This window comes from Chelonoidis abingdonii, chromosome 11 (genome assembly GCF_003597395.2).
Source record: "Chelonoidis abingdonii isolate Lonesome George chromosome 11, CheloAbing_2.0, whole genome shotgun sequence".
Lineage (NCBI taxonomy): Eukaryota > Metazoa > Chordata > Testudines > Testudinidae > Chelonoidis > Chelonoidis abingdonii.
Window position 1 is genome coordinate 15,357,579 of NC_133779.1, and position 15,424 is coordinate 15,373,002.

The window sequence follows — 15,424 nt, forward strand, 5'->3', positions numbered from 1 at the left end:
CCCAGCTGGGGGGGGGGACATTAACCCTTCATGCTCCGTTGTCCCCGCACCCCCCAGAGATCGGCGCCCTCCTGAAGAATGCCTGGGCCAAGGAGCCCGTCATCACCGTGTCCTTTGCCATCGGCATCCTGGGTGAGTCACGCTGCCAGCCCCCCGTCGCACAGCCCCCTCGCCCTGCTGCAAGGGGGCTGGCACAGCCTGCCAGGGAAAAGCGCCCCCCAGCGCTGCGCTGACGCTCTCTGTGTCTCCCTGCAGCCGCGGTCACGCCGCTGCTCAGCCCCTACACGAAGTACTCCGGCATGATCAACCGAGCGACGCCCTACGTGTACCCAGGTGAGGGCTCCTGGTTGGGCCGCCCCCCCCTTCGCTATCTGGGGCAGGTGCCAGGTGCTGCACGGGGGCATTGGCCCTGCCCTGGGCCAGGGGAGAGCACCCCCTGCTGACCTGCAGCACAGCGCCCCCTACTGCCGTGCTGGGGCAAGGGGGCTAGCACTGATGAGGCAGCAGGGTGGGGGGATTTGCACCCTGCAGCGCCCCCTAGTGCTGCCCTGGGGCAAGGGGGCTAGCACTGATTGCCTGGGGAGAGTGCCCCATCCCACCCCACTTCCTACAGCACAGCGCCCCCTACTGTGGGCCCCTCTTCCCCACACCAGGGCAGTCAGACCAAGTCTCAGCTGTTGGTTCCCCAGCTGATCCTCATGCACCCCTAAGCTGCACCGCCCCCTTGTGGCCACCTTAAGGAGCAGGTAGCGGCTGGGCTGATTGCAGAAGGGCTCCGACCCCTGAGGGAGGGGGTGAGCCCCACTGACTCAGTGCAGGGGTGGCTTTAACCCCTTCACCTCTGCACTGTCCCCTGGGGGAGCCCCCTAACCCAACCCCCCAAGGAATCCCTCCCCCTAAGCCACCTCCACCTCTCTCTAGTGCCTGTGCGAGATGATGGCAACATGCCTGACATCCCCTCCCACCCCTGCGACAAGGAGGGGCCCAGCCTGGACTGGCTGAAGAAGCTGTGACATGGCCGGGGCCCTGGGGAGGAGGTCGCCATGACATGCTGGCTGCAGAGGGAGCCTTCCCCCAGGCTGGGTCAGCGCGCTGCCCCCTGCTGGCTACAGGGGGGCTGGTTCTCTCTGCCTCCCCCCCATGGATGTAATAAAGGTTTTGACTTGAGTGTGTGTGTGCCCCTGGTGGCTGTTAGTGTGTGGCTGGCAGTGCCTGCTGGAGGGACAGGCAGGGTTGGCTCCAGCTGTTTTGCCACCCACAGCAGCAAAGGGGGCGGGAAAGGAAAAAACCCCTTGAGCACCCACCAAAGAGGAAGCACTGAAGGACCTGCCACAGCCCCAGCTGTGCCGCCCCAGGCACCGGCTTCCTTCGCTGGTGAGTGGAGCCGGCCCTGGGGACAAGGCTGTGCTGCCTCTGGGTTAGTGTCATTGGTGCCCCCTGCTGGCTCTGTTTGTCCCTTTCCCTGCTGGAGGGTGCATGGCTACTGCCCTCTACAGGAGGCCATGGGAATTGCATGCACAGTTTAATTACACTGAGGAGGACTGTCTATGGGGTGGGGAGGCAGTGCCCTGGCCTAATGCGCGCTTGCTCCACGTACCCACAGATGATGCAGCGTTTAAAGCTTTACAGGGGCTTGGGGGGAGACACAGGAAGGGGGGCCCAGTAGTGAATCAGGGACTAGAACGCAGGTGTCCTGACTGCATTTATTATTAAGGGGGTAGCAACACAGGGGCCATGGGGCTGTGCAAAGAGCAAACAAAAAGACTAGACCCCACTCCCCGTCCAGAGCCAGGGAGAGAACCCAGCTGTCCTATATTCCAGCACCCCCAACCACTAGACCCCACTGCCCTCCCAGGGCCAGAACCCAGGCATCTCCAGCTCAGTACAACAGAGTTCACTCAGTGGTTGTGCGCTATGGTCCAGACCAGCACAATGGGGAAATAGAGACATGAGCTGCCCTGCTCCGTGGGGCTTTTAAGCCTGAAGGATTCTGGCAGCTACAGCAGTTTTACCCACACTGGGAAACCACCTCCTCCCAGCCAGCTGGGGGCGCCCCACCCAGTCCCTGCTTAGCTGTTGGTCCCACAGCACAGGGGTCTGGTATACAGGGGGTTAACCCTCCAGTCCACAGGGAAGGCTGCACCCCTCCTGGTTTAACCCCTCAAGGGCCAGAGCGAGAGGCCTGGTCAGTTTCAAGAGGGTTCAGTCAAAATCAGCACAGGCCCCGGGGCTAGAGAACTTGGGGTAATGGAGGAGCTTGTCCCTGGGCCGGGGCAGGGGCCAGCTGGAGCTCAGTACAGCATCCTGGTCACAGGGGAACTCGTCCTCTTCTTTGAGCTGGGGGTGGGGAGGGGGAGAGAGAAAGAGATCAGACCCACAGGCCCATCCAGCCCAGCACCCTCCCCAAGCCATGGGCCCATCTAGCCTGGTATTCTGCCCCTCACCCACATCAGTCCCATTTAGCTACACACACCCCCCCGAGCAAGGTGAGTGGCCGATACCTGTGCAGGGAAATCATCCATGGGGAGGAGGGCAGGGGCCAGCCGCCTGCCCCTCTGCTCCTTTTCCTCACGCCCATGCCGGCGACGCTTCTTTCCAATGGGGGTTTCTGCCTGGGATGGGCTCTTGAGCTCTGGGCCGGCTGGTGGGGGGCCAGGGAAGCGTTGGGGGGTCTCTTTCTCTGGAGGTTCGTTCTCAGTATTGCCTGGGGTGGGGGCTTCTGGGCTGGGGCTGCCTTCATCCTGGGGAGGGGAGACAGCACCATTTAGCGGGCTCCCACCCAGGGCTCTCCGGAGCTTGGCAGGGCCACAGTAAAGGGCCAGCTTCTCTAGACAGCTCCAGAACAGAATCTACCCCACTCCAGGGAGGGACCCCCTAGTGGGGAGAGGGGCTTCTACCTCTAGGACAATGGTGAGCTGACTCTGTCTATAGTCATCCCTGTAGGAATCCAGGACCCTCATAAGGAATCTGTAGGGGGGACAAAGAGCGAGACATGCTGACATCAAGGCTATTTCGGGCTGGGCGCTGCCGAGACACAGAATCACCGAGATCGGTGCCCCGTCAGGCCGGGCGCTGCCCAGACACAGAGTCACCGAGATTGGGGCCGCGTCAGACCGGGCGCTGCCCAGACACAGAGTCACCGAGATTGGGGCCCCGTCAGACCGGGCGCTGCCCAGACACAGAGTCACCGAGATTGGGGCCCCGTCACGCCGGGCGCTGCCCAGACACAGAGTCACAGAGATTGGGGCCTGGTCAGGCCAGGCCAGGTGCTCCCCAGACACAATGTCAGTGAGATCAGGGCCCCATCGGGGTGGGTGCTCCCTGGACACGGAGTTGCTGAGGCTGTCCCCATCCCCGAGCTCTCACCTCCTCTCCTGCTTGAGCCGCCGCGTGATCTTCTGCACGTGGTGGAGTCGGTTCAACACCCTCTCGTTGACCTGGAGTCGGAGATGCAGACACCTCAGGCCGGTAACTCACCCAGGCCAGAGCCTTCTCCCCCAGCACCACCACCTCTGCCCAATCCCCCTCGTCGGAGGGGGCGCCCCCTGCATAAGATGTGTCTTGGGGGCGGGGGGGTCCAGGGGCCGAGCGTTCCACAATGCACCCCTGTGTTCACACCCCATGCCCGACTCAGACCAAGGCTCGCGAGCTGCTTTAATGTGTCTCCTTTGCAGCAGGAGATGAAAACACGGATCTAATGAATGGTTAAGATCAGAGACTGGTTAACCAGGCTGCGTTTGCTGTGTTATTAACCAGTGATCAACTTACCCTGTTATTAGCTTCTTTGCTGTGAGAATTATCTATAAAACACATCGTCGTACAGTCAGTGGCACAAGGATTTCACACAAGTGTGGCTCTTTTGGCTCTGGGGATCACTAGTTAGGCTCCTGAACCCCTAAGGACAGCGTATCACTGCCCTCCACACTCGTGCAATAAGCTTTGCACAAGGCATGTCTGAGGAGGGGCAAAGACCCCATGGGAGCCCCCCTCTCCCTGCCCATCATAGGGTGAGATGGTGCATGTTGTTCCCTTAAAGGAACAGGGGAGAGAGTGTTTCTGACCGGGAGAGGGCAGTACAGCTGGGATTGGGGATGCATCAGAGAGCACTCTGGGACATAATCAGGGCCAGTGAGAGCTGACTGGCTGACCAGGACTGGCTGGTCGGATGCAGCGCAGGAGTGTCCGCAGGCGACCCACAAGCTGGGGGTGGACTGAGAGCCGGCCAGGCCTGGCTACAGCAGCAGGGCATCGCAAGAGCACCCCAGGTTACAGGGAAGGAGCAACAACAGCTCCCTGGTTTGGACTGTAACCCGCTATGCCACCGGGGGGCCAGGGGGTGCTGGGCCCATAGAGGGCAGGCCCAGATCACTGGGAGATGTAATGAATGGGGTCTAATGCCTATAGAAGGGGACGGGACCCGTGAAGGGGCAGGGCCTAAGGACCACTAAATGGGGACAGCGGGTACCCTGGATTGGTGGAGCGGGGGCTGGTGGTTATGAAGGAAGCAGGATGGGATGGGATGGGGATGGGCACATGTGGGGTGATGATTTAGGGATTAGGGCTGGGCCATCTCTTAGGGCACTATGGGCCATGGGGGCTGGTGGTTTAGGGGGCAGGGCCAGGCCTTGGCCAATGGAGGGAGTGGCTCGGGGGCGATGCCAGGCTGTGGCCAGTGTGGGGAGTGTGTCAGTGGGTGGCACCAGGTTTGGTCCCCAGCCCTGGGTTGGGTTCCAGCCCCCATGGTGCCCACTCCCTACCTGCTCGATCTCCTTGCAGCGCCAGCTCAGCGCCTGAATCTTCCGGCGGCCCAGCTCACGCTGCCGCTGCTGGCTCTCCTCCTCCTCCTCGTCCTGCAGGTTGTCCCCACTCAGCCCCCCGTCCACGAACTCCACCTCCGTCTCCAGCTCGCTCTCCAGGATGTTCCCCCCAAAGAGTGGGGGCAGCGCCAGCTCCGAGCCTGGGGGCACCGAGAACTCCTCGAAGCCCACCCCGGCCATGGTGCTGTGGGGAGGGGGCGGGAGGGCAGCAATGAGACGGGGGAGGGAGATGGGGAAAACGGGGCCTCCCCAACCAAGCACTGAGCTGCGAACACCCTCCCACTAGGGACTCATCCCCCTTACAGGGACCCACCTTCCCCTTCTGCTAACAGCCACCACCAGGGCCCCGACCTCCTCCTCCCCGCCCAGCTTGCATAACACCCCCCCCTAGCAGGGCCCCGACCCTCCCTTGGGGCTAGCACCCCGGCCACCCACCAGGGTCCCGACCCCCCCCCAGCGTGCTAACACCCGCCCCCACCCAGGTTCCTAACCCCCCCCAGCTGCTAACACCAGCCGCCCCCCACTCTAGGCGCTCCGACCGCTGCCCAGAGGCTAACACCGCCTGCCCCCACAGGGTCCTGATCCCTGCCCCAGCTCCTAACACCCGCCCCACCAAGGGTCCTGACCCTGCCCAGCGTCCTAACACCCCCCCCACTCATGGTCCCGATCCCCCCAGCTGGCTAACACCCCGCCCCACCAGGGTCCGATCCCCCCCATCTTGCTTAACACACCCGCCCCCACCAGTGTCCTGATCCTCCTATCCCCCTATCTGCTAACTACCCCCACCACGGTTCCCGATCCTTCCCCAACTGCTAACACCCCACCCCCAGGGTCCCAATCCCCCCACTGCTAACACCCCCCACCAGGGTCCAATCCCCCCAACTGCTAACACCCCCCCCACCAGGTTCCCGACGCCCCCAGTGCTAACACCGCCCCCCACCATGGGTCCCGACCCCCCAGCTACTAACACCCGCCGCCCCATGGGGGGGTCCCGACCATGCCCAGTGCTAACACCCCCCCCACCAGGGTCCCGACCCCCCCAGCTGCTAACAACCCCCCCAACCAGGGTCCCGACCCCCCCAGCGGCTAACACCCGCTCCCCACCAGGGTCCGACCCTCCTCCGCCGCCAACTGCTAACCCCCGCCCCCACCAGTGTCCCGGATCCCCCCCCGCTGCTAAACAACTCCGCCCACACAGGGTCCCCGGACCCCCCCAGCTTTACTAACACCCCCCCACCAGGGGTCCGCTCCCCCCCATCTGCTAACACCCCGCCCCAGGGTTCCCGACCCCCCCCAGGCTGCTAACACCCCCAACCCCGGGTCCTGATCCCTCCTCCCCCCATCTGCTACCACACCCGCCCACACAGGGTCCCGACGCCCCCAGACTGCTAAACACCACCCGCCCAACCAGGGTCCTGACCCCTCCTCCCCCCCCAGCTGCATACGACCCCCGAAACCCCTCTCACCTTCCCCCCGGGCCCCGCTCCCCGACTCCCGCCTGCGGCCGACGTCCCCTCCCGCAGCGGGGGCGGGGTGAAGCCGGACGCACGGTGATGACGTCACGGACATGGGGGCGGAGCTAGCGCGAGCTGCGCCCGTGAAAGGGACCGGGGGGAGGGGGGTAGCGCGGGGTGACGCCATCGGCGCGGGCCGGAAGCGGGGACGTGACGCACCGAGAGCGGAGACCGGGGAGTGGGAGGGGCGCGAGCAGGTAACGGGCGTCGCGCGGCGGCAGGGGACCCATGGGGAGGCTGATGGGGGTACAGGTGCGGAGGAGGGGTGGGGCAGTGGGGCACAGAGATGGGGAAGGAGAGCGGGGCGCAGGGGACCTATCGGGAGGCTGATGGGGGTACAGGTGCGGAGGAGGGGTGGGGCAGTGGGGCACAGAGATGGGGAAGGAGAGCGGGGCGCAGGGGACCTATCGGGAGGCTGATGGGGGTACAGGTGCGGAGGAGGGGTGGGGCAGTGGGGCACAGAGATGGGGAAGGAGAGCGGGGCGCAGGGGACCTATCGGGAGGCTGATGGGGGTACAGGTGCGGAGGAGGGGTGGGGCAGTGGGGCACAGAGATGGGGAAGGAGAGCGGGGCGCAGGGGACCTATCGGGAGGCTGATGGGGGTACAGGTGCGGAGGAGGGGTGGGGCAGTGGGGCACAGAGATGGGGAAGGAGAGCGGGGCGCAGGGGACCTATCGGGAGGCTGATGGGGGTACAGGTGCGGAGGAGGGGTGGGGCAGTGGGGCACAGAGATGGGGAAGGAGAGCGGGGCGCAGGGGACCTATCGGGAGGCTGATGGGGGTACAGGTGCGGAGGAGGGGTGGGGCAGTGGGGCACAGAGATGGGGAAGGAGAGCGGGGCGCAGGGGACCTATCGGGAGGCTGATGGGGGTACAGGTGCGGAGGAGGGGTGGGGCAGTGGGGCACAGAGATGGGGAAGGAGAGCGGGGCGCAGGGGACCTATCGGGAGGCTGATGGGGGTACAGGTGCGGAGGAGGGGTGGGGCAGTGGGGCACAGAGATGGGGAAGGAGAGCGGGGCGCAGGGGACCTATCGGGAGGCTGATGGGGGTACAGGTGCGGAGGAGGGGTGGGGCAGTGGGGCACAGAGATGGGGAAGGAGAGCGGGGCGCAGGGGACCTATCGGGAGGCTGATGGGGGTACAGGTGCGGAGGAGGGGTGGGGCAGTGGGGCACAGAGATGGGGAAGGAGAGCGGGGCGCAGGGGACCTATCGGGAGGCTGATGGGGGTACAGGTGCGGAGGAGGGGTGGGGCAGTGGGGCACAGAGATGGGGAAGGAGAGCGGGGCGCAGGGGACCTATCGGGAGGCTGATGGGGGTACAGGCGGGGAGGAGGGGTGGGGCAGGGAGCTACAGATATGGGGAAAGAGAGGTGGGGCAGGCAGGGGTGGTGCAGGCTGTGGGGGAGGTGGGGCCCATGGGGTGGCTAAGGGGGTTGCAGGCAGGGAGGAGGGTGGGCTCACAAACGGAGGCCTGACTCCAGCCCTGCCGGGGATCTGGGTGGGGTCGATAGGTGGCCAGCAGGGTGGGATAATCCCTAGGGCAGAGGGTGTCTGGGTGGGGTGTGCGGAGAAGCTGCCCCCACTCCAGGCTCTGCTCACCGCCGCTCCCGGCTCTTGTCTCGCTGCCCCAGACCTGAAGGATGTCTCTGGCGGACGAGCTGTTGGCCGACCTGGAGGAGGCGGCGGAGGAGGAGGACAACTTTGTGGATGAGGAAGATGAACCAGCTATTGAGGATGTGCAGGAGGAGATGCAGCTGGACCTCAGCGTTGACTCGGTCAAGAGCATTGCCAAGCTCTGGGACAGTAAGATGGTGAGAGATGGGGCCTTTCCCCTCTAGGGGGCACTGGTTCCCATCCAGCCCTAGGGCAGGGACTGGCTGGCTCAGGGGCAGGACATGGGACATCTCCCTTCTAAGCGGTGCTGGCTCCAATCTGGCCCCAGGCAGGGGACTGGCTGGCTGGCTTGGGGGCAAAGGGCTGTGAATGAGACATGGGGCCTCTTTTCTCTACTGCCATGCTGGGACATTGAGGTCAGCCCTGACTCAGAGGGGAGAGCATCCCCTGCTGCTCCCCTTTTCCCCCACTTGCTTCTCTTCTCCGAGTACGGAACAGCCTGCTGTGTTTTCTCTTGGCAGTTTGCGGAGATCATGGTGAAGATCGAGGAGTATATCAGCAAACAGTCGAAAGCCACAGAAGGTACTGGATCGGGGACGGGGGGTGTGGGAGCGAAGCTAACTTCTCTGCTCTGACTGTGAAGGTGGTACCACCAGTATCACAGCACCTCCTAGCATTGGGGTCAGCACTGGCTGGGGAGAGCGCCCCCACCCTGCTCCCTGCAGCACAGAGCCCCAGTGAGATCCTTATGTGTGTTCTCTCCACAGTGATGGGGCCGGTGGAGGCAGCTCCGGAGTACCGAGTGATCGTCGATGCCAACAACCTGACGGTGGAGATCGAAAATGAACTGAGTGAGTGGCTGCCTTGTGATGGGCGTTGCTAAAAGAGAATTGGGTCGGAGGGGCACAGTGTGTGTTTCGGGGTACAGTAGGTGCCGTGCGAGAGACGGGCTCCATCTCTGTTGGCTCATGCTCTCCATGGCAAAGTCAGGAAAGTTCTCTGGCCTGCCTTGTGCAGGAGGTCACATCCGATAGTCACGGGGCCCCCTCTGTGAGCCTAGAGTGCCTGCCCCAGCAAGGATGCGCTCCTGATGTACGGAGCTCTGCTCTCCACTGTGTGCGCAACTGGAGGAGTTTCCCATTGCACGGCCAGCTGTTGAGGGGGTGGGGGCTGCGCCGCATGTAGTGGAGCTGGCTGGCAGACGGCCTCTCCTTGCTCTGAGTCGGACTGAGAAACCAGAACTTCCAATCTGGGACCTTCTGCTTGTGAGAGCAGAGAACAGGAAGCAGAAGGGTTAATTCTGAAGCAAACGGAGGCTATGCGGCCTTGTGGTTAGAGCGCTGGGGCCTGGGAGCTGGGTTTATTCCCAGCTGTGCTGCTGGGTGATTGTCCCTCGCTCTGTGCCTAGTTTCCCCATCAGTGAAATGGAGATAAAGAAGGGCAGAGCAGTTAAGACTAAGCCATGAGACTGAGTTTGTAAAATAGCCAGGTGGGGTAATCCCCAGCTTTTGTCTATGTGCAGCTATGTAGGACCTGGCTGGGAACATGCAGCTGCCCTGCTAGGGTCCAGGGGCTTCTGGGACAGAAGACAGAGGCCCTCAGATTTCTGGGGCTGCTCCCCAGTAACTAACAGGGTGGGGTCTCGTCCCATCCCCTCCCCCTTTCTGTCTCGTCAGACATAATCCACAAATTCATCCGGGATAAATACTCCAAGCGATTCCCCGAGCTGGAGTCCCTGGTTCCCAATGCCCTGGATTACATCCGCACGGTCAAGGTGTGTGCTGCTGCTGCTGCTAGTGGTGGGGTAGGAGGGACGGACGGATGGGCAGTGCTGGGTGGAGGAGGGGCTGGGGCTGGGCACAGGGTGGGAGGTGAAAGGCAATGTGGGGGGAGGGCAGGAACTGAAGTGGCCTGGAGGGGTGAGCAGACCTCCGAGTCACTAGGGTTGGGTGGTGACAGAACCGAGGGTCTGGCTGCCAGGGGATGGGCACTGAAGGCCCAGATTGGGCGGGGGGGAGGGAAGCAAGGATCTGGGGGATGGGGGTGGCACTGAGGGTCTGGTTGAGGGGGGTTGGGCACAGAAAAGCCAGATCCGGGGGTGAGGAGTTAGCTGGGTAAGGTGGGGGGTGGGCACTAGGGGTCTGGGGGATTGGGGGGGTGGAAATAGCCAGGGTTGGCTCTGGCTGGGGACCTGCTGTCCTCTCTTCCCCCTGCCTTGCGGTGCCCTTGGTGCTGGGGCTGGGCTGAGCAGTACCAGGGCTGTGTCTGTCCCAGCCCTGACTGATTGCCTGCATTTGTCTATGTCGTCCCCCCGCAGGAGCTGGGCAACAGCCTGGACAAGTGCAAGAACAACGAGAACGTGCAGCAGATCCTGACTAACGCCACCATCATGGTGGTGAGCGTCACGGCCTCCACCACGCAAGGGTACGCTGGGCTGTGGGCCCCCCTTCCTGGATCCCTGCCCTGCTGTGGGGGAGGGACACCAGCCTGCAGGCAGCCCAATCTCCAGTTCCCCCACCTGCCACTGTAGCAGGGACACTGGCCACAGGCCTCCCCTATGCTGATCCTGGGTGGTGGAGCACCGGGCCCCTCCTTCTTTCCTATCTTCTGTCTCCGGCTGCTCCCAGTGCTCCATTTCCCATGCACAGGGACCTGACCCCTAAGCTGGAGGGTGGGGAGAGCCAGGAGGCAGGACTCCTGAGTTCTATCCGTGGCTCTAGTCCCCGCTACCTCTGAGCCTGTCCGGGCACGAGAGATCCCAGGGGTCTGCTTGTGAGATCTAGCAGGAAGAAGCTTGGCCTGTCTTTCCCTTCGCCAGCCTGTTTGTGTGTTCTGCCCCAGAAGCCGCTGCATCTCAGTGGGAGGCACGGAGGAGGGAGGGACGGGGGGGATGTGAGCGAGGGGCTTGGGCTGGGCCCAGATGGGACAAGGAATCACCTGCCCTGCATCTGGGGGCCCCTGTCAGAGCCTAAGTGCCAGGGGGCTTCAGCCCCCCAAGAGGTCAGGGCATGAGGGTCACCCATCATCCTCCCCCCTGCAGGCAGCAGCTGACGGAGGAGGAGCTGGAACGCATTGAGGAAGCCTGCGACATGGCCCTGGAGCTCAACCAGTCAAAGCACCGCATCTACGAGTACGTGGAGTCCCGCATGTCCTTCATCGCCCCCAACCTGTCCATCATCGTCGGCGCCTCCACTGCTGCCAAGATCATGGGTGAGGGGCTGCGAGGAGGGGGCATGGGGCCTCTTCCCACTAGGGAGCGCTGGCTCCCTTCCAGCCTAGGCAGACAGCGGGGTCCCTCCCGCCGCTCTCAGGCCGAGCGGGTCTAATGCTGCCCATCCACCCCGCAGGCATCGCTGGCGGCCTTACCAACCTTTCCAAGATGCCAGCCTGTAACATCATGCTCCTGGGAGCCCAACGCAAGACCCTGTCCGGCTTCTCCAGCACCTCGGTGCTGCCCCACACGGGATACATCTACCACAGTGACATCGTGCAGTCACTGCCCCCGGTAAGGCCCCTCTGCTCGTGTCAGGTCCCAGCGCCCCAACACCCATCTGCTCTGTTCCCCCACCACTACCCAGCTCCCCCTGATCCCCGTCCGCTCTATCCCTCTGGATCGCACACCCTAACGTTTCTCTCAGTCTCTGAGCTCTTCTGGCTCCCGGCCACTCCATCCCTTGGATCCTGCACCCCAATGTTTCTGACTGTCCCTGAGCTCTTCCTGCCCCCCGACGCCCTTCTGCTCTCTTCCCCCCCCCCCCACACACACCACCCGGCTCCCCCCAGTGCCCCGACACCCGGCCACTCCAGCCCCAGGGTCCTGCACCCCAGTGTTTTTCAGCGCCTCTGCATTCTTCCCCCTCCCCCAAGCCCAGTGCCCTGACACCTATCTCCCCATCTCTCTCCCCCCTCCTCCTCCGGATCCCAGCATCCTGACAGCAATGTCTCCCTATCTGTCGTCCCCTTCCTCCCCGATCTCAGCACCTATGTCATCTGCATCTCCCCACTGTTTCCCCATATCCCAGCCCCTGACCTGCTCCCCATCTGTCCTCTTCTCCCCCTGCCCCGCGATCCCAGTGCCCGACGCTCATCTGCATCTCCCTGCTCTGTCGCCAGACCCCGATGCCCCTGTGCTTCTCGCCAGGCTCTGTCTCCCAGCACCTTTGACACGGTCTCGTCTTCCCCACCAGGACCTGCGGAGGAAGGCGGCTCGTCTTGTTTGCTGCGAAGTGACGCTGGCGGCTCGGGTTGACAGCTTTCATGAGAGCCAGAGGGGAGGGGGTTATCCAAAATAGGAGTGAGGTTTAGGATAAGAGCCGGGGCTGGGACCCAGCTCCTGGGTTCTCTCCTTTGGTCTGGGAGGACATGTGGTTTAGAGGTAAGAGCGGCCCCTTTCGTGTTGATCTGGAACCCTATCTGTGCCCTCCCTGTGTGCGGGGAGCGTGGTGAATGCTTGGGCTAGTTCTCGTGGTCTCCCCTCCGGCAGGTGGGCTATGACCTCAAAGAGGAGATTGACGAAGAGTTTGAAATGGCAGGAAGCCTCCCCCTGCTGAAAGCAGGTGAAACGCCCCTGCCGGCCCCCTGGATGGCCAGAGAAAGAAACGAGGAGGCCGCAGGTGAGAGGATGAGTGGGGGCCTCCAGGAGTGAGGCTCCCATCTGGCACCAGGGCAGGCACTGGCTGGCTGCGGAGGGTGGGGAATGGAGCATTTGGCCTCTCTGCGGGGCACTGGCTCCCATCTGGCACCAGGGCAGGCACTGGCTGGCTGCAGAGGGTGGGGAATGGAGCATTTGGCCTCTCTACGGGGCACTGGCTCCCATCTGGCACCAGGGCAGGCACTGGCTGGCTCAGGGGGGTGGGAAATGGAGCATGGGACCTCTGCCTTCCAGGGGGTGCCCCACTCCCTTCCCGGAGCTGGGGGTAGAACCCAGGTGTCCCAGTCCCAGAATTCAGCCACCCGAGCACCAATCCACCTGCTGTTCCCTCCCAGGTATCGGAAGATGAAGGAGCGACTGGGGCTCACAGAGATCCGGAAACAGGCTAACAGGATGAGCTTCGGGGAGGTGAGCAACCTCCGACCTTTGTCCCCTTCCCCACAGACATTCTCTCTCTCTGACTCTGGAAAGGGAGTGGGGGCTAGTGGTTGGAGCACAGGGGCCAAGAGCCAGGATTCCTGGGTTCTATCCCCAACTTCCCCCGACTGTGGTTGTTCAGGCTGGTCTGTGCATGAAGGAGAAAGTGCATTAAGGTTGGGGGTGAGCTGGCAGCCGATAGCTGCCCCTGGTGACTTCCTTGTGGATGCGTATTGTGGAGTTAATCCAGAGCCGCCCTCTGAGGACCAACACTTGCTGGAGGTGTGCAAGTTGTTCCCTACTCCCACCCCCAAAATGGAACTTATACCCCCCAGGGTGTACCCGGTGCTAGTCAGTCTCTAGGGTGCTTTGAGCTCTCACCACTTGGTCATCATCCTTCCCTGTGTGACTCTGGAAACTGCCCCCTCCACCGCAGATCGAGGAAGACGCCTACCAAGAGGACTTGGGCTTCAGCCTGGGCCACCTGGGCAAGTCGGGCAGCGGCCGAGTGCGGCAGACTCAGGTCAATGAGGCTACCAAAGCCAGGATCTCCAAGACTTTACAGGTAGCGAGGGGGACGGGGATGGAGTCACGCGGGCCGGGTCCCCTCTCACGCCCTGCCGTCCCTTAGTGCCATGACACTGGAGCTGATCCCGCTGCCCCACCCCAGAGGCAGCTGCTCTGTGTGCCAAGCAAGCATGGCGGAGCAGAGCCCTCCCTCCCATCAGGGACCAGTAGAGACCCCCTCCTTTCAGGAGCAATGGGGTTCCCTCTGCCCACCACACAGGCAGTTGGGCTCCCCCCAGTATTTGCCCACTGAGAGCTCCTCACTCTGAGCGATGGGCTCAGGATCCCTGCAGACTCAGGCTGCATTTTATAACAGAGCCGTGATTCCGATCCCATCTCCTGAACCTTCAGGCAGCCCCACTTCCTGCTGGCATTCGCGCCCCCCCCCCCCCCCCCCCCCCCCCCGAAAGAAAAGGGAAAGAAATAGTTTCTTGACTTCTTTCCCTCTGCCCACCACACAGGCAGTTGGGCTCCCCCCAGTATTTGCCCACTGAGAGCTCCTCACTCTGAGCGATGGGCTCAGGATCCCTGCAGACTCAGGCTGCATTTTATAACAGAGCCGTGATTCCGATCCCNGTGCTAACCCTGCGTCCCTCTGCAGCGCACACTCCAGAAGCAGAGCATGGTGTACGGTGGGAAATCAACAATCCGGGACCGCTCCTCAGGCACGGCCTCCAGCGTGGCCTTCACTCCACTCCAGGTAAGCCCCATGGATGCCATAGATCTGGGCTCATGAAGGACTCAGCACCTCCAAGAGCAGGTGGGGGAGGCGATATTGATGTGGCCTTTGACCCAATATCTCTTGCCCCGAATATCCCTGCATGAATGAAGGGTAGGAAATAAATTTCCCGCAAGTGGGTGCGGGACATTTCTGGCCCCTTCCTGAGGCAACTGGGTACTGGCAGCTGTCAGACGAGGGATCTTGCAGCTCTCGTCCCATCTGGAGAATTCTTTACTGATGTCTCCCATAAGGAGCACTTCCTGTCCTAAACTGACCTGCAGTGCAGCTGTTAAAAGCCTCCCGCCCCAGCACTGAGCAACAGGTCCCTGTATAACCACCCCCCCGCACCGCACCTCACCCCACAGGGGCCGTGTCTCGGCATCACGCGCATGTGGCAAATGTCTCTCTGTGTCTCAGGGGCTGGAGATCGTTAACCCACAAGCGGCAGAGAAGAAGGTGGCGGAGGCCAACCAGAAATACTTCTCCAGCATGGCGGAGTTCCTGAAGGTGAAGAGTGAGAAAAGCGGCATCATGTCCAGCACATGAGCTTCTTCCCCACAGACTCACCCTTGCCCCCTCGCCCAGAGCCCGGCTGCACTGGGAAGCAGCAGGGAAATTCGAGGGCTTTCGTTCTAGCTCCCTCGCTCAGCAGGACCTGGCCCTTCCACCTCCCAGCCACGGAGAAGGTGGGCCGAGCCAACCTGCTGTCTCCTGAGCATCTTTCTGTTCACAGGAGGACCCACGCCTGAGCTCCACACAGGCTTGGGAGCTGTGTGTGTGTCCAGGGAGGGGAGTGAATTGTGTGGGAACCCCTAGCCCTGTTCTCTGTATAAGGGGTGTGAGAGAGAGACACCCATGTTACCTGTATAAATGAGTGGGTGTGTGCAGGAGATGAATGCAGAATGGCTGGTACAGCGATTTTCTCAGTGCTCATGTTGAAATTTCCCTTGGCTTGTGCCCGAGGGCAGAGGTGGGGAATGGGCTGATGAAAGGAGGGGGAGGAGGGACATTTATTGGGAGCAAACATGTGGGCTGAATCTGTCTTTTTAATTTGTTTTTGGAAGAAATATAACACTTGTTTCCAGCCTCTCTCTGGTTCTTGTTGGGGGCGTGTCTCTAAAAGGG

The 15,424-nt window shown here is 62.5% G+C and overlaps 3 protein-coding genes across 3 annotated transcripts in view; 2 read left to right on the forward strand and 1 right to left on the reverse strand.

Annotated features, from left to right (window-relative positions):
* The window catches only part of NDUFA3 (NADH:ubiquinone oxidoreductase subunit A3), a 1,665-nt gene extending 497 nt beyond the window's left edge, over nt 1-1,168 (forward strand). The window contains exons 2-4 of the mRNA XM_032793038.2: nt 58-132; nt 256-333; nt 922-1,168. Of these exons, the coding sequence (XP_032648929.1) occupies nt 58-132; nt 256-333; nt 922-1,013 (245 nt within the window). The 3' untranslated portion in view covers nt 1,014-1,168. The remainder of the gene's footprint in view (nt 1-57; nt 133-255; nt 334-921) is intronic.
* A 521-nt stretch (nt 1,169-1,689) lies between these two features.
* On the reverse strand, nt 1,690-6,353 carry TFPT (TCF3 fusion partner). The gene is made up of 6 exons (XM_032793024.2): nt 6,284-6,353; nt 4,758-5,001; nt 3,367-3,437; nt 2,898-2,967; nt 2,502-2,741; nt 1,690-2,337 (listed from the first exon to the last, which is right to left on the reverse strand). The coding sequence occupies exons 2-6, from the start codon at nt 4,995-4,997 to the stop codon at nt 2,203-2,205; spliced, it is 756 nt and encodes a 251-aa protein (XP_032648915.1). The 5' UTR covers nt 4,998-5,001; nt 6,284-6,353; the 3' UTR covers nt 1,690-2,202.
* Nucleotides 6,354-6,475: 122 nt separating this feature from the next.
* On the forward strand, nt 6,476-15,386 carry PRPF31 (pre-mRNA processing factor 31). The gene is given in 15 exon segments (XM_075070763.1): nt 6,476-6,528; nt 7,961-8,140; nt 8,465-8,525; nt 8,711-8,794; nt 9,620-9,717; nt 10,261-10,367; nt 10,984-11,153; nt 11,291-11,448; nt 12,131-12,215; nt 12,422-12,469; nt 12,472-12,556; nt 12,930-13,002; nt 13,448-13,576; nt 14,180-14,278; nt 14,717-15,386. Coding segments are annotated over 14 exon segments (1,497 nt in total). The 5' UTR covers nt 6,476-6,528; nt 7,961-7,969; the 3' UTR covers nt 14,846-15,386.
* Nucleotides 15,387-15,424: the final 38 nt, after the last annotated feature.